Below are 17,985 nucleotides of genomic sequence, written 5' to 3'. Positions count from 1 at the left end.
TTTGTGGTGCAACAGTGACACCCTCTGGCAAAACTATACGCTGCATAAAAAGTAGTGGTACAGTGAATAAAGGCTAAAAGGCACTGCATGACAATAAGGCTTTATTTGAGGATGTGAGGAGGAAATGGCAGGTGACAGTTTTTTATCTCAGAGGTGAGCAACTACACAGGTCTACAGATTACTGCTTTGGCTGCATACATATTCAGAGTGTCATCACAATTGATAATAAACAAGTCATTTCGCAAAAAGTTTTTGTTTGCAATAAGTCTAGGAGGTAATCTTAAGTGTATAGGTCTATGTCAGAGTACCATCTAACATGCAAGGGTACTTCACTTTTATATATCTAATTTTGTGTTGGTTTATCTAGCTACTGGATGGTGTGCTGTTTTGTGGTTTAATTAGTTTCACTGAATCTACAGTAGTAACCTCAAGAACACACTGTATGAAAAAAAACATGCAGGCATAAGTAAAATTTGGTGATCATACTGGTTTGAAAGTAAGTCCCAGAGTAAAATGACAAACCTTTAATATACTGCTCACTGACACTTTCAGGGCCAAACACCTCTGAAAGAAATAAAACAGTAAAGTACAAATTTTAAGACAAAAAAATAAGAAATGTGGAACGCAATATGGAATGGAAATCACAAATACTGTAACTGGCCATTTTACTGAACACCTGGTAGATGATGTTGATGGTAAACAGGGAACAAAAAGTACAATAAGGCTTCAATACTGAGACAAACCTTCGGAGGAAAAGCATATTATGATGAAACAGATGGTAGGAAATAGATAAATGCTACTGTTTGAGGCTTCGGATGCATGTCTGAATGCACTTTATGTTGTCACAGGAACACATGGCACTTTTTTTTGGATTTCACAGCTTTTCATTTACAATGCTTGGGTGTATTTGCACATTCCATTTGAAAGTGAAATGTGATATATAGGCTGATGAAGTGAATTGGCACAGAGTGGTGAAAAGGCCACTATGTCTGATCTAGACTGTCGTTAAGTGGCGATACAGAGTGGAAAACAAGGATCTAAAAGTAAAGCAGTCTTTTCACAGTATCGTTATTTCGATGCAAGTTGACTGAAAAAATAAAGTGATGTATTTCCATGGGCAGCAAAGTCCTGAAAATATGTACTACAGCATTCTGTGTGAAGGTACGGAAAGAAATCAAAAATAAATTGGAAGTAAAGTTAAACTAATTATAAACATAAAGGCACCCAGGTTATGGGGGAATAATCAAAAAACCCAAACCATAAATCTCTCAAAGGGAAACATCCTCGTATACAATACCATTGTCTTCCATTATTCATCATGCAAAAGGAAAAAAAAAAAAAAATACAGCAATTAAAAAAATAATGAAGCCTTGAACCAGGTAAGAACGGGCCTGTAGCACAGGAGCCGCTCCCTGGACCTGAGCCTGCTCTCACTATGTACAAGTACAGATGAACTACATGACCACGTTTGAATGGGCACAAGTCAGGCACAGCCTGCGCTCGTCTCACATTCATCACCATTCACTCTCACAGGTCAAATATAAACTAGATCTCTGTTAACATGTTAACATCAACACTAAAAATATACCTCTAAATCCCATTCTAGCATGGCCACATAGTGCGGAGGGGTTGTACAGGTGGACATGGAGAATAAATATATATTACATCTTTATATACAATGAAATGGAGAGGGGCACAGTGGCTAATTGAGAGGGGTTTCCTCCTGTTAATTCAATGAGTCTTCTTGTCTTACAGTGGTGAAAAGCTGGTAAGATTTAGAGGACTCGGGATCTCTTGCTGGCAAGTGAACCGTGCTGAGAGAGAAAAGAGAAAAGACATAGTTAAAGTCAAAGTGATCCTGTTTGCAGGCTATTAAAGCAACCAAATAAATGGTGATGTCAGGAGCTCAGAGAACATTATGAACAAAACACAGAGACACAAAAACTCCCTCTCCACCTCAAAAATGTGTTTTTCTTCTTGTTCCTTCAATCCAGTTTGACGCTAGAATGCTGTTTTCAAAGTTCCTCTGTGCTTAAATCTGAGTCCAGTATGAAACTTACAGAATTGTGATGTTTATACTTGAAGCCTCCAGTGCACAAACACTGAGAATGGACTTTTCAGTGAAGTAGGAGGCATCTTTTGTGTAGCAGTTAATCTTTAATGTAGATATTATGGATTTTTCAAAGAGGGAAAAAGAAGTTGGTGTAATTTTAAGACGTTTTAATATGGTAATTGAACTTTTTAATGGGAAAAACATATCAGATAAAAATTATAATCCAAAGTGAATTATATGTCTTTAAACATGTCTGGAGGGGATCTTTAACAATATGACTGGAGCTTTTCAGAACATTCACAACAGTTAGAGCCAAAGAATAACAAGCTGGAGTGTGGGGATTTCTTTCTTTGGCCTACCTTCGCCTGCTTGTAAAAGTGAGGGGCCAACTCAACCAGCCAGGACGACTCCACAGCAGTCACATCACGCATGTAGTATTTCGATGTCTGCACCACTTCATTGAAGACAACCCTGTAAGATAAATATAATTCTCGGAAACAATTCTCAAACAGGAGAAAACTAAAATGTTTGTGAATTATCTGCATGTTTGTACTGACCATTTTGGAGGCTTCTCTCCAAACAGCACCGAGTTGGGGTGGATGTGAAGCTCGCGGTCGTCTCTTAAAGTCCTGGCAGGATGAAAAACATTAGACAGTGTTACATGTGATTTGAAAGTGTATGAAGACAGAAGTCATTTGCTGGGAATATTAGACATATAATAGAGGAGTGATAAACAGCAAAGAGCTCTCTCTCACCTGTAGGAGCCAGAATGGTGAATACGGGCTGCATTAGCAAAAAACCCAGAAACAATGCACTTCAAGATCACATCAGGGTCACCTGTGCAAAAGAAAGTTACAATGAATATGTACTTTAGTTATATTTAAGACAGCGATGCATGTTAGTGGCAGATGGCTTTTCCATCTGTTTAACTAAATTTCTTTAAAGTAGCACAAAACAAAAAGATGACCCGACATATTACATAAGCACAGAATCATTCAGTTACACATACCTTCGCTGGAAGTACGCGGCACCTTAAACTTGTTCATGAGACGTCGGAGCTGCTCTCGTACGGTCACAGTGCGCAGCAGACCCTTGTAATTGAGAAAATGTTCCTGACACCACTGGGAGCTCTTCTGGTGCTGCAGATTAGAAAGAAAAAAATGTTTCACAGTCTTGATAAGCAGCAGATTTCCCTGACCTCCCCGACTTTTGCTGCGTTCACAAGCCCTCCCCGGTGATGTGTTCACTGTCGCAGACTGAGCTATATACATATGTACACGCACAGTATACCTTAATGAATGCTTCATACACATTCAGCATTGTGAGGTGGTCTCCCTCAGCAACTGCAAATTTCCTGTGCTCACGGACCTGCAGGGTGAGATAGCAAAAACGGGATAATTGTTACGCTGACAAAGCATTTCTAGCAAATATACAACACGTTCCTTTTGAAAGCCTCTTTTCACTTACGGCAGCTTTCTTCTGATTGGGTGGCACGACAAATATATTCTGAATCTGCATCATTGCTGCTATGGTAACAATCTCTTTGGAGCAGCCAAAGTTTCCAGACTCTAGGAGCATCTTGGCAAACATGGGGCTGAGAGGAAACTCTGCCATCCGCACACCCATGGGATCAGTCAGACGGCCGTAATGGTCCAGACCTGCCAACAGACACGCAGCTGATTGAGATTTCTGTGTCACCTTAGCTTGTAGATGCTTGCGGATACATAATTTTGAATGCTAGTCTGGCAGTTGAAGGACAGTTTCCTTGCTTACTTTGCCACCCTGCTGACCCCCTTGTTTCTTACCTCCCAGAGCATAAAGCAGTTCCAGAGCTTGAACCATGGTCTGAGCTGGAGGAGGCTGTGAAATTATAAAACATGAAAACTCATTTTAAGTCTAATAATAACAACAATATTTACTCTAAAAGACAGAATAAAGTGACAATCTGGTGTACTAAGTCTTGTCATTACATCTTTAAAAGCACAAGCAGAAAATGACTGCATTCATTTTATGGTTTCTATGCATTTTTATCCCAGAGGCCAGAGGCTATTCTTTCTAATTAAAATGTAAAAGTACACTTTCTTTCACAGTGGATGAACACAGCACAGCCACCCTGTGGATGCAAAGTGAGCTACTTACTGAAAGGAAGGAGAAGCGCAGCACGTTGTCAATGCCTAATGCTTTGAGCTGCAGGATGACAGGGGCCAAATTGGTGCGCTGCATCTCTGGCACAGTGGAGGCAGGCAGTTTCTCAAAGTCCTCCTCTGAAGAAAGGAACAGAGGTAATAAGAAACGCAGCGAGAGAAAGACAAAGAGTGACAGAAAAAAAACAGGCAAAGAGTGCAGAGGGAGGAGGATAACCAAGTACAGCACTTTGCCATAAAGGTTTACAATGAACAATTCCTCTCACTGACAACACTCTACGACACTTATCATACTTCTATTTCTTGTAAACCCACACATACCTGTGTACAGTCTAAAGCATTTCCCAGGCCGGTTTCGTCCGGCTCTCCCGGCCCTCTGGCTGGCTGAAGCCTTGGAGATGGGAGTCACCACCAGTGATTCAATAGCAGTGCGAGGATTATAGGCTCGCAGCTTCACAAATGCACAGTCGATGACAAATACAACTCCATTTATGGTGATGGATGTCTCAGCTATGTTAGTGGCCACCACCACCTGGAAGAAACATTAGACAGGAATAAGTCAAGTTCTTGGTAAATAGGCCTTTTTTCACAGCAGACAGTTTGACTTATCATAGTGACAGAGAGCCAACGTGCACAATGCCAGGACCCTGACACCGGAGCAGCTAAATGGAATTCAGTCATCATTCATTTTGATATTTAGAGCTGTGCTTTTCCTACTCTGACAAAATGTCTGCTATGAAAAAGGCCTTTTAAACTGTTTTCCCAGCTACTGTCAACACCTGCACTGTTTGTGTTGTGTGTTCACTCTGGAAAATCTCTGTAAGAACGGTGCCTTCACTTCCCTGTTTTTCACTAAATCTTTGACTGGCCTGCAACAGAGGTAATAAATGGATAAATGGAAGCCATGATTTTGCTTTATTTTGCAAGCTATAAATTAGCATCTTAAGCATTTGGTTATATAGTCCAAAAATTACCATATGAAATATAAGTGGGCTTTTCAAAAAAAAAAAAAAAGACAAAAATAAATACTGTGTCATGGTTTGTTCCAGCCATTAAAATAGATCCACTAGCAGCAACGCTACAACAAAATTGGCTTCTGATTTTATACAAAGTGATACAAGGGCCAGAATCACCTCTATCAATACGTGTGTCATGATTTACAAAGTGACTTCCTCATTGTTAGGCTACTTCTAGCTACGTTTTAATTACAGCTGAATGAATTACCAATTTATTTTTCTTGTTTTCACTATTCTCAATTAATTACATGCATGTTAAAACACATCTAACATGAGACGGATCCATTTGTTTTTTGATATTGATCCTAGTGAGGAACGATACTCAAAACAAGACTATCAGTATCCCCTCCCTTCATTTTTGATATTGCTTTCAAATTCCACTCATATTCCCCACAGGGATTTTGGAATATATACCAAATCATAGAAATGTAAATAAGATAAAATTTCTCCTCTATGAATACACAAACACAAAGGCAGAATATTGACCTTGCGAACAGAGGAGGGCGTCCGCTCAAAAACCTTCATCTGCTCAGCGTACGGTAGTCCAGAATACATCGGCAAAATTCGCAGGTGTTTCTTCATGCCGTATCGTGACAGAGACCTGGCCTGTTCCTGCAGAAGGGACACCACCTTCTCCACCTCTTCCTAACAGGGGGACATTTACAGGTTACAACAATTAGAAGACGATTAAGACAAAAAAGCTCGACTTTGCTACAATATAGTCATAAAACGAACACATGCGATGCTGTTGCATTTATATACAGGCCAAGCCAACAAATAAAGGTTGAGTAATTTTAAAAATATGTCCACCAACCTGCCCTGTCAGAAAAGCCAGGACATCTCCGTCATCTTCCGTCTCATGTATCTTCAACACTGTCTCCACTGTGGCCTTCACGTAGTCTGGGACAGGACTGAGAACAAACCAGAGATACTTCTGAGTTAAAAAGCAAATTACGCACCATTTCCTCAGACTGGATCATGTCGTTTGACTACCTGACAGTGTAGAAGACGTCCACTGGAAACGTGCGTCCCTCCACTGTCAGAATCCCACACGTGTCCTTGTTTGGATCCCCGGACTCGTTCAGGTTGAAGAACTCATGGAATTTCTTCAGATGATAGTGATATTATAATTAGTAATGAGCATACATTTACTATATAAAAACAGATCACACAGCTTCTTGCAAAGTCATCGTGAAAAGTAACATTTACTGGTAAATAAAGTGAACATTTGCAGTGGAAGTTAATATCTTTTTATCAGCTGGTATTTTCCAGTAAAGTAATGAAATACTCTTGTTGCCCTCAACCTGACATTTAAAAAGTGTGCAGTGTATTACTGTGGTACGCCTAAATAATTTGCATGTGTCGATAAAAGACTTTTTAAACAGAAAGTAGATGCCCGATATGGCATTTCAGCTGACTTGCTTAACGCTGAGCGGAGCCGTGGCCTGATTGTGTCTTTCCTTCTTTCTTTCATCGCTGTATTGCAGATGTCGGTACAATGTGATCTGACCTGACATCAACTTTTCCCTCTACCCGTCTTTGTTTCCCCTTGTTTCTCACTACTCAAGCATATCTGTTCATCTTAATGATGCAGTCACCTTGGCATCCAGAGTGGCAGAGGCCACGATCAGCCGCAGGTCTCGCCGTTTCTTCTGAATCTACAGAAAGGAGACGGGGAACACGTAACAGTGGGAACAGAGAGGGAGAGTCAGCATAGGAATGGAAAACAAGTCACAACTTTCTAGGATGATTATAGAATTGAAGTTAAATCTGAAGTCTGTCCTAAAATGATAGTCAGGTGCCCTAACGAACACAGACACATGTTTTTCTTGCTGCAATCATTCCTCCTGTTCATACTGGCCATAAACTTTTAAATATATTTTCCCTCATCACTTCCATCATAAACGCCTTTGGAGGAGATCTTCTAATGGTCATTATGAACAGGAGGAATGATTACAACGAGAAAAACCTGTTTCAATGTTCACTTGAGCACTTGACAATTGTTTTAGGACAAACTTGAAAAGTTGTGAATCTATCCTATAATTTGTCCCAGTGAAAGATTGCGCTGGCATTACCTTCTTTAGTAGACCGATGGCTATGTCTGTATACAAGGTTCTCTCATGTGCTTCATCTAGCATCAACACACTGAGGATGACAATACAGAACATTAGAGTTACAAAGAGAGACACCCAACACGTTTCAGCAATAGAGGCCAATTTTTGCAGTTTAAGTACCTGTATTTTTTCAAAAGAGGATCCGCCATCATCTCTCGCACCAACATGCCATCTGTAAGAAACTGAAGCACACAGGCACAGATGAGCACAGAAAGGAGTCAAACACAGGAAAGCTCGTCATGAATACTGCACGCATGTGGCGGGAGAATACCTTGATCCTCGTAGCGTGGGGATCAGAGCAGTCATCAAATCTGATGGTGTAGCCCACCTCATGTCCTAGCAGGGCCCCCCGCTCCTCTGCGACACGGTTGGCTACCTAGCATCAGGGGTAAAGAGGGGGAAAATTACAGCATTTGAGGCCGGGCATGTCCTTCAAAATTAACAGCTTTATCTTGAAGCAAGATGACATTGGCGCGGTGAAATAGCGGGACATCAGCAGAGCTCTTACAGAGATAGCGGCCACGCGGCGAGGCTGTGTCACTCCAATCACCTTCCCCTCTGCTGCCCAGCCAGCCTCCAGCAGGTACTGAGAGCAGAGAGATGAAAAGAGAAGGTGGACATAAATAAGAGAAGAGCACAAAGGAGGTAGAGACATTGATGTTGCAGAACAGCAGAGTCTGCATAAATTAAGCCCTGGCTGATGTGGTCCAAACCTTGCTGAAAGAGGCTAATAATAAGCATCAAGACAAGGTCGTGTAAAGACCACTATGGGAGTTAAGCCTCATGAAGGGTATCAGTCCACTGCCGCAATGCTGTGTGCCTTTTTAGCTGTTAGATTTGGTGCATGTGTGACTTTGAGGGTGTGTTTTTTTTTGTCCTTTACAGAGAAGGCTGAATCTAATCATTCATTTTAAACTGTTTTTAATGATGCCACTAACCTGAGGTATCTGTGTTGTCTTCCCGCACCCGGTTTCACCAACTATGACGACAGTCTGGTAGCTTTCCAACAAGTACAAGATGTTGTTTCTGTGCTGGATAGGGAGGAAAAATACAAAACAGTTCAAACACACATCAAACATCAGTCATAAACTACTTTACTAAAATCACCCAAGTGTGGGATGTTTGGGAGGAGGATTGGGGGGTAAAACCTTGAAAACGGGGAGTTTCTGTCGCTGCTTCTCGATGGAGAGGGCGGTGTGCGGGTTGAAGATGATGGGGGAGCCGGTGGTCTCTGTGTTGAGCTCCCGCTCCTCTGAGATCCCCGGTGCCTCAGACCCTGGAGGGGAACGGATGATGTTATTGAAATGTAAGCAGGTTGAGGATGTAAGAGGATTAGTGCAAAGCCATGACATAAAACGAAGGACTTATAGGTGAAGAAAGCCGTTCACCGTAGTGCGATTTATTAATTAATTGCTATTCATTGTACTTTGTGCCTTACAGCCTGAATGTTTAATGCTGGCAGGTTATACTTTGGTTCCGCAGAGCAGAGCCGAGCTGAGCTGAACAGGCTGCAGATAATCACGTAGCTGCTGCGTTCACGGCCGCATCCAAACTGTCTCACTTACATCAACAGCTGCTAATTAATCTGTATAAACCTGGAAATGTTTGCATCAAACACCTTATTCACGCTATTACTTACCCGGCTTCCAAAATTTCATCGTGGAGAGGGGAGCCGCCATCTTGGCTTCTACGTCACATGTGATTTTTTTTCTCTCTCTCGCTTCTGTGAGGATGACGTCATAATCCTGCCTCTCGTTGGGGTTTTTTTTATGAATGATGTCAACGCGTTTTTAGAAAACAGCTGCAACAGCAAGTTCAGGCTGGGTGAATTTCATTCTTCTACAGCAGGTTCACACAAAGTGCAAATAAATAAAAGGAATATGTGCAAATCAACTGACTACTATGAGGAAATATACATGTAGAAGCAAAACATGACAAAAAAAATCAAAGATCCCCTCCAGACATGTTTTAAGATGTATAAAAACACTCTGCTTTGAATAATAATTTGTCTAATATGGTTTTTCCACAAAGAAAGTTAAATTATCTCCTTAAAATGATATCTTCTTTTTCTCCCTCATTAAAAATTCCAGGATCTATAAATATGTAAACAATGTTCATTTCAGAAGTTTCACTACTGGACACAAGATGTCTCCTACTTCACTGTAAAGTTCATACTCAGTATTTGTGCGCTGGATGTTTCAAGCTTCCTCATCACACTTATGTAAATTGAGTATTGGACCAGGATTGGCCTTCAAACTAGTTGTGATGTCACAGATTATGCTCGTACGCCCACCCCTTAAAATTGGTTTTTCAGTGAGCTCAGAGAAACTTTCCACTTTAAGATCATCTTAAAAAATATGAATCTACTAACAGTACATTAAATTGTTAAAGATCCCCTTCAGACATGTTGTAAGATGTATGAAAAAAAAAGTCTGCTTGGAATAAAATTTGTCTTGTGTGTTTTTTTCCACAAAAAAAGTCAGATTACCTCATTAAAATCCTTAAAATTACAACTCATTGTCCCTCATTGAAAAATCCAGAATCTATGTAAATATTTTCATTTCTAAAGTTGAACTGCTGGTCACAAGATGTCTCCTACTTCACTGTAAAGTCCACTCTCAGTGTTTGAGCACTGGAGGCTTCAAGTTTCCACATCTAACTTGTGTAAGGGGTTTGCCCGAGATTGGATCAGCCAAGACAGGCGATTTACGAAACTCTCACAAGATTTGTAGGTGTTGTGTTTCTTCACTGTGCATGTGACACTAACAGTAACCTTAACCTCAACCATAAGCCTAACTGCACTCACAAGAATTCATCCCTCCGGCTAATCCCTTGTTTAAATTGCATATTGGACCATGTAGACCCGACCCTTAAACTCAGATTTTCAATGAGCACAGAGAAACTTTCCTCTTGCAGCAGATTAATGTGAAAACAGCCTTCTAGTGTCAGACTCTGCACAGTGAAGCTCGAAACATCCAACTGAATAAGAAAAACACATTATTGAGTGGAGGAGGACTTTCAAATTAGTTCAACTAGCTACAAAATTCAAAAGCTGCTTATACAGTAATGTACTCTTGATAGAGGGATTCTGCAATCCAATGAGTACTTTTAATTTTTATACTTAAAGTACATTTTGCTGCTAATTCTTTTGTATTTCTTCAGTAAATTTTCATATTCTGCTCTTAAACCTGCAATGGGATACTTTCATAGTGTGGTATTGCTACTTAAAAGTAAAAGATCTCATTAGTTTTCCACCACTTGTCATAACATTGATTCTACACCTCATGATTTTGATTTACCATCAGTATTTTGTCATTTCTATCAGTTGATCTATTTTTGTTTTTTCCTGGTGGAAATGGTTTTACATGACAGAGATTAGCAAAAATCAAACTAGGGTATAGGTTGGTGAGGTGAGGAGCCTGCACAGAGCCCAAAGGATACTAAAAGACAATACCCACCCCGACCACAGCGTGTTCACCCTGCTGCCATCTGGCAGGAGATACAGAAGTATCCGCTGTTGTACCACCAGACTACAGAGCAGCTTCTTTCCTCAGGCTGAGACTCCTCAATTCATCCTGTGCACCCCAATATAAAAGTAGTTTTATTTTTATGACTTATTATTTATTAATACATTTATATAATTTCTGTTTTTGTGAGTGGCATTAAGGGACTACAAACTACATTTCGCTGTACAATCCTGTGTTGTAAAATGATAATAAATGAATCTTGAATTTCAGTAGAAGGAAACTCTGTGTCTTTAAAACACTAGCATACAGTCCAACGTGAGTGCACTTGTTAAACGGGAGCACTAAAGCAGTTCAATTAAAAAAGGAAAAAAAAACCATGTACCATCTCTTTGAAAATGGAGGCCAAATAAAGCCCATGTTTAATGATTCCTAAAAGATTTGATCAGAAAATACAATCCTTTCAAACACCAGCTGCGTATCTAATATAACAGTATCATTACAATAACTTTGCAAGAACTGTTTTTAAAAGTTCTTCACTATAAAATACTGAGAAATATGTTACATCAAACAAGATATAACATAAGTACAAATAAATCTGTGTAATACAAGGTGGATTTGACAAAAGGGACATTGTACAGAATTTACAGACAAGTTTAAATTAATTTCAGAACAACAGGTAAGACTTTGATCTGGAAGCTACATGTGAGAAAAAAAAATTAAATTATTTCTACACTAATAACTAATGTCATTCATAAATGACATCTAGATATACAGACAGCAAGTCATGGCAGTGCACAGACCAGGTTTAGCTTAAATCTGTGAACATTTGCATCTGAAAACGGCATGCATGTTTCCTCGCTCTTTGCTTTTGAGAAAATTCATTTGGATGGACAGATAACTTTGATGGTTTTTAGTTCCTGACTGAAGTAACAGCGCATCGATACTAGTGGCAGATACTGGCATTGGGATTGGATATCGGCTGATATGTGTTTCTTACCACCAGCATTTGTTTTGATGTTAAAATTAGCAGATGTGAGATTTCAGCCGTAGTTAGCTTGTTAGTTTTCCACATTTGTTGAACACCGGAGGATTTAAAAGAAATAACAATTGACAGATTTAATTGAAAAATGCTGTTTATATCCAGTAGGCAAAAAGAAAAGCACCTGATGACTCCACTGCTAAAACCACAGACACATAATGTAGCTGCTAACCTTTAACACGTAACCATTTAACAGTAACTGATAACTTGCTTTACTGCTGTCATTTTTTAACCAATTATTTTGCCAGGCTCAGATTAAGTTTTTTTTAATGGAAAAAAATATATTTTGGAGTGAAACTGCAGATTTAACAGTGAAGCCACACAATTATATTAAAGTTTTATGCATCTGATTGGAGTGTTTTGTCCTGAAATTAAAGCTAACATATCACACTCATGGACTGAACTCTAATGACTATATGACAAGATGTTGTTTTTATTGCCCAGTTCCTGTAACTCAAGTGACCAGCTCATGATCAGTGAATACACACACAGGTTGTTAATCTTTTTAGTCTAAAATCTGTGTTCATGTCACTCCTCTAAAACAGAAGAAAGGCCTTGTAGTAAGCCGACCAATAGAAATCATCCTTATTCTGTTTTATATCAAGGGACTGTTCCAGCATTTATAGAACTTCAACCGATCTCATCTTAACTGTTTGCTCTCTGTATTCTTTAGTGTTTTGTCAGCGATGATGATAAATGACATAAGGAAGGAAATATAACATATGGGAAATGTAATGGAGGGCACCTTAAAAAGGAACCCTGACATAAGGGGGATGTATTTGAACATGTTCATCACGGTGGTCTTGCAGGAACTTGTTATTCAATCTAGGATTTCCATGACGCACTGCACACTGAAGAGTCATACTGTATGTAGGAGCATCAACACTCCCTCGAGCCGTGGAGTTCCTGTGTCTTGACAATTTACTTCAAACAGAAATGTTCGTATTTACTGTCCTACGGATTCCTCTCAGTCAAAATGTAGAGCTGTGTAAAAGATTATCCACACCACCTGGAAAAGACAGAGAACGACTGATTAGACATTAAGGAGTAAATGCACACAGAACACATTGTAATCAGAGATGCGATCGGATCAGCCACAACACATTTGGAGATAGTTAAGCTCTCATTGTGACCACATTCATTAGAAAAAAATCTTAGTAAGTCACTAAGTCACTAAGCTCTGCCTCTTCCTGCCAGCTAAGGCGAGCCCAGCAAAAAAAACTACAAGTAGGAGAAGCTAGAAGTCTTCCCTTACAAAAAAAGTGGATGACATCTGTTCATGGCAGCAGTTTCTTTGACCTGGGACATGCCTTAAGTCTATATGAGTCTGCCAGCTCTGTCTAGCTAATTTGCATATTGAGATCAAATCACAATGCAAGCAAAGCTGAGAAAAAAAGAAGCATTGTAATAACAGGTGTAAATGCAAAGACCTGTTGACTGGATGTCATTATCCACATAAATGTATCCAGATAAAGATCACATGTTGATACCAGGAGTAAATGGGGCCTAATGGTTTAAATCACTTTTTTTTAAAATTTAAAAATGGCTGAATTAGTAATTTCATAGCAATAAACACAGTAAACTCATTACAAACTGACTAATGATAAACTAAAATAAAAACACTTACTGGCACCAAACTAAGAAACCTCAAACACAAGAATCTCATCTTAAAATGACAATATACTCCTATTTACTTAGTAGTTAGTTGCCAGTGCCAGTGTAAATAATCTCCCACCCAAACCAGTGGTGCTCAAATGGCTTCTCAACTGAATCTGATATGCAACATGAACCGTATTCTTTTCTGTCTCCACTCAACAGAAATAAACAGGCCATTTGCAAACTATTTCTAAAGAAAGTCTCACTGAATTTATCGCGTTTTTTCAGAAAGTCAATGCTTCCATAAATATACTGAGTATATTCCCACCAGAAACAGAGCAAAAGATGTCATGAAGCCTTCTTTGGTGAGTTCCCACGTGCCACCATACTCTTCCTCATCGATCTGCTGAAAGCTGCTGAAGTATACATACAGGACGCCAGCGTTGATGATGCAGAATCTAACGAGGCAAACACAGGAAGATGTTAGATTTTAAGTGAATTCTTTAATACAATCAGATATGAGGAGCTGCAGAGGTTTAATGAAAGATGTAAAGAATACTTACATGGCTATTCCCAGAAATCCTTTCAACGGTGCAACACCCCATATCACACCAAGGATTACTGCAATAATTTGCCGGAGCCAGTAAATCACATCTAAGAACTCGTCCTGTAAAGATAATACAGATTGATTGATCCAAAGAAAATGAACTGTATAAATTGGAAATGGTGTGATGATAATACTGAAATGAGAACAACACCACACTTGAAAGCATTACATGTTTCATTTCATTTCATTTCATGTTATTCTAAAGTTTCTTACAAAGGAAAATAATTTTAGGAATGTGTGTGATGGAAAAACACAAACACATCAGGGCTTGTTCAGCTCTAGTTCCTTCAACAGAAAAAAAAAACAACAAAAAAAACAGATAAGCTGTTCATAACAGGAAGAACACATGATCTAATGTTTTGACTAAAGAGTGAGATGTGTTGCCAGTTTTGTTTCAAGTTCTGTTTCTCTTTCCAATAGTGTTTCCTGCAGCTCAGCCCTCTGCTTCAAGGTGAGGACTTCATTTAGGTTAAGTGTTGCAGAGATGACTGGCTGGGGTTTGGATTAATGTTGAATGTGACTATTTCACACAATTAATCAATTGGCCAATCAACACATAATTAATTGTCAAAAAATGTCAATTGAAACAATTGTTGGAAGTTATTTTTCAAGCAGAAATGTCAAACAGTCAAATCTATAATATATTCTAGGTAGGAAACATGCACACCACACTTTTCATACATGCACTCATATGTTTTATATCCTTCTGGTTGTTTATATTTATTACTATTGCTTTTACTATTTTAATTTTTATTTTCCTTATTGCATTGTCAAGGAGCTGAAACTTAAGATTTTTACTCTCTTATATTTGTGTACTGAGATGTAACAATAAAGAACTGGACTAGACTTTACTTGATTCTCTGGCTCCAGACATATAAATGTGATGATTTGCTGCTTTTCTCTTTTGTATAACTACTATCAATATCTTTGAACTGTTGGTTGTACAAAACAAGCGATTTAAAAGATGTCACTTTTGTCTCTAGGACACTAATGGGCATTTTCCACTTTTTAAAAAAATATGTTACCAACTAAACGAGTTTAATATAATATACAGTTTAATATACTATGATTATCTTTGTGTATAACTTAAGTTGCAGCCTTGGACGTTTTAAATGCAAAAGAAATTGAAGATTAAACACTATTGTGTGGGTTTTAAAAGTCATTTCTTGACTTATTTCCTTTACTTTCGTGTGGCAGACAGTCAAAAACTCTAGCACTATTTAACTGTCGTCAGTATTTCAAACAACCGAGAAAATTAACGCTATTCCTTTCTTCATTTCTAGATTTGACAGCTAGTTAGTCCAACAGAGCCAGATTAATCCTTAGCAAGGCAGCTCGCTTCTCATAACCGTCTTTATTAACACCTGCCCACAAATTAGCTGCACGGAGAACTTCAGGGCAATTATAGTGGCTGCAATAATGTATCAGGCTAAAATTTCAAAGGGCAACTGACTGACCTTCTCCTCCCAAACAGCATTACTGTTGAACGCTTTGCTCCATGTGGATTGTTTTACACCCCCATTCAGCAGATGACTTTCTTCTTTCCGCTTTGAACTGCTCGTCATTCTTTGCTGTTTCTTTCTGCTACAGACGTCGAAAAAGTAAAAATCCAAATCTGTTGACAGCTCGAGTTAGATTAAAGTATCTAGCGCTGACTAGGGGAAGAAAATACTGTGAGATATTTGAAGGTAGGTGAAATGTACGCTCCGCTGATCTGACAGATTTCAGTCGCTAACGTTAAAAGGGCATCTGAGCATGCGCAACACTGTTTGACCCCGGCCCCTAGCAGCCAATCAGAGAGTGCGACGTTTCTGCGCCGCAACTGCCAGAAACTCTATGAAATGTACAGCGACACCCAGTGGTCGAAGTCTGTAAACGCCTTCAATTCAACCACAATCAACAACAGTGTTGACAAAACAGGTTGTACTGAGTTTACAAGAGGCTTCATAATTCAGAATGTGACGAAAAATAACATCAAATGTTTTTCACATTACGATATAATATGTATTAATGATTATTGTATTTTTTGTGCTTTGATTCTGTCTTTAAATGTGTGTGTGTGTGTGTGTATGTGTGTGTGTGTGTGTGTGTGTATGTGTGTGTGTGTGTGTGAGTGTGTGTGTGTGTGTGCGTGTGTGTGCGCGTTTGTATGTATGTATACGTTTTTCAAAATATATATTTTATATTTTGTTATTATACTTTATATGCCTTTTTATATATAGTTATTTACTGTTTAATGGATAATGGATGTAAAAGAGTCTCCCAGACAAAGTATTTCACACAGTTGTATTTTTATAACCAGGGTGAACATCTTGAATCTTGAATACTTTATCATGAAAATGTTTTTATTGTGAGCCACATAAAAGAAAATTCCATCATCTTATATATATTTATTTTAGTCTAAAATACAAAATGTGTGATACATTTCAGTTACTACTGTATATCTGAACAGGTTGTATATAATGTACATTACCACCTACTATATGTATATAAAGTAACACTTGTATTTTTTTTTTTCCCATTTAATATTTATCTCAGCATTCTGTGCGATCTTCACTTCTTTGTACAATTTGTATCCTGTTCACAGAAACGGTTTCACATGTATACAGTCATTCCTTGTGTGTGTTTCAGAAGATTGTTGTGTTGTCTGTGAGTACATTGAGAGCCACTAAACCAGAGTCAAACTCCTTGTATGTTTGAACATACTTGGCCAATAGAGATGAATCTGATTCTGATTGTAATAGCAAGAAATAGTCGAAGTGTACACACACACACACACACACACACACACACACACACACACACACACACACACTTTGTCTTTGCTGTTTTGTTTTGGTTTTGCTGTGTGTTTTGTTTATGCATTTATTCAATTTTATCTGTCTATCTTTTGTCATGTATATTATGTATGTATAGACTTTATTCTACAGGTATTGTTTTTGTTTCCGTTTTTTAATGTAATTTTGTATATTAAGTATTATTTTGGCCCATCAGTGTGGATGGTGGGAGGGTTATTGGTGGTGCAAAGGATGGGGGGGGGGGGGGGGGGGGGTGAGAGAAACAGTCTGCAGTTGTGGTTACAGCACGATGAACTACAGTCTTACTGTATATGATGTACTGAAGTGATTTGTTATACATCCACCTGTTGATATAATCATGTAAAAACTAAATAAAGAAATAATCACCAAAAAAAGAGTATTCACATTTTATTTATTTATTTTTATCCCCCACAATATTTTTTAATTTATTTTTTATTGTATTGGTGCAATATTTGAATAGTCATACATCTCCACAAAATATTTATTTCCACAAACACCACATTATATTGGAGCACAATATACTTAATTTGAGTAACTAAGAAAACAGATTTTTGTCATGTTTTCTGGAAAATAACTAAAAACAATTGGTTGGCAATATTGTTGCAGATCAATTTTCTGTCAATTGACTAATAAATCATTTCAGCTCTACATTATTATTATTTTTATCACAGATATCTCAAAAGGATGACAACAAGCAACAGGTGTCTAGCTACAACCCAAAACAATTATAGTGAGTTTTGATTTTAATGGGACTATGATCGTCAGCTACAGGTAACAACATTAGAAAGTCAGTTAAAACCCCAATATGATTTTAAAAAAAGAAAAACGAAACGAAGAAAAAAGTGAGAAAGGAAAATAAATAATAAACAAATCCTGAGCATGAAAAAAAAATGACATAATATGTTGTTGAACTGGTTTTTTCTCAGCCTGACATACTCTGACACAGTTTACTGCACCCATGTCAGGTTTTTGATCATTGCTACAGTGTTTGCTTCACATGTTCAAGTATTTCATCAGACATCATAAATCTGAACATGTCCTTCATGTTTCGTGGAGTAAAAAGAGAAGTTGTTCCCAACCTGGGAGTCAAGACCCTTCACTCTTGTCCTGCTGCATATATTTAGATCCAT

The 17,985-nt window shown here is 38.4% G+C and overlaps 2 protein-coding genes across 2 annotated transcripts; both read right to left on the bottom strand.

Moving 5' to 3' along the window:
* Nucleotides 1-84: 84 nt before the first annotated feature.
* Nucleotides 85-9,052, bottom strand: dhx35 (DEAH-box helicase 35). Its single transcript, XM_044351867.1, has 21 exons — nt 8,967-9,052; nt 8,476-8,603; nt 8,266-8,358; nt 7,836-7,913; nt 7,599-7,703; nt 7,448-7,509; nt 7,289-7,358; nt 6,812-6,871; nt 6,207-6,319; nt 6,028-6,124; nt 5,700-5,858; nt 4,519-4,729; nt 4,193-4,317; nt 3,859-3,913; nt 3,521-3,711; nt 3,344-3,421; nt 3,063-3,192; nt 2,809-2,890; nt 2,611-2,682; nt 2,413-2,524; nt 85-1,814 (listed from the first exon to the last, which is right to left on the bottom strand). The coding sequence occupies exons 1-21, from the start codon at nt 9,004-9,006 to the stop codon at nt 1,776-1,778; spliced, it is 2,100 nt and encodes a 699-aa protein (XP_044207802.1). The 5' UTR covers nt 9,007-9,052; the 3' UTR covers nt 85-1,775.
* A 2,128-nt stretch (nt 9,053-11,180) lies between these two features.
* On the bottom strand, nt 11,181-15,803 carry rab5if (RAB5 interacting factor). The gene is made up of 4 exons (XM_044352517.1): nt 15,494-15,803; nt 13,993-14,096; nt 13,758-13,887; nt 11,181-12,842 (listed from the first exon to the last, which is right to left on the bottom strand). Exons 1-4 carry the CDS (start codon nt 15,599-15,601, stop codon nt 12,801-12,803), a joined length of 384 nt encoding a protein of 127 aa, XP_044208452.1. The 5' UTR covers nt 15,602-15,803; the 3' UTR covers nt 11,181-12,800.
* Between the last annotated feature and the right edge of the window lie 2,182 nt (nt 15,804-17,985).

This window comes from Thunnus albacares, chromosome 5, assembly GCF_914725855.1.
Source record: "Thunnus albacares chromosome 5, fThuAlb1.1, whole genome shotgun sequence".
Lineage (NCBI taxonomy): Eukaryota > Metazoa > Chordata > Actinopteri > Scombriformes > Scombridae > Thunnus > Thunnus albacares.
The sequence above is the reverse complement of the archived record's forward strand: the minus strand, read 5'-3'. Positions and strand labels throughout refer to the sequence as shown.

Excerpts from the sequence above, each read along its gene's own strand:
- dhx35 (XM_044351867.1), bottom strand. The coding sequence starts at position 9,006 with ATGGCGGCTCCCCTCTCCACGATGAAATTTTGGAAGCCGG. Across the intron at positions 6,320-6,811 it reads CTGCCACTCTGGATGCCAAG|AAATTCCATGAGTTCTTCAA; the intron begins GTGACTGCATCA and ends TATCATCTGAAG. Across the intron at positions 3,193-3,343 it reads TGTATGAAGCATTCATTAAG|CACCAGAAGAGCTCCCAGTG; the intron begins GTATACTGTGCG and ends TCTAATCTGCAG.
- rab5if (XM_044352517.1), bottom strand. The coding sequence starts at position 15,601 with ATGACGAGCAGTTCAAAGCGGAAAGAAGAAAGTCATCTGCTGAATGGG. Across the intron at positions 14,097-15,493 it reads ATGCTGTTTGGGAGGAGAAG|GACGAGTTCTTAGATGTGAT; the intron begins GTCAGTCAGTTG and ends TTATCTTTACAG. Across the intron at positions 12,843-13,757 it reads CATCTTTTGCTCTGTTTCTG|GTGGTGTGGATAATCTTTTA; the intron begins GTGGGAATATAC and ends TGTCTTTTCCAG.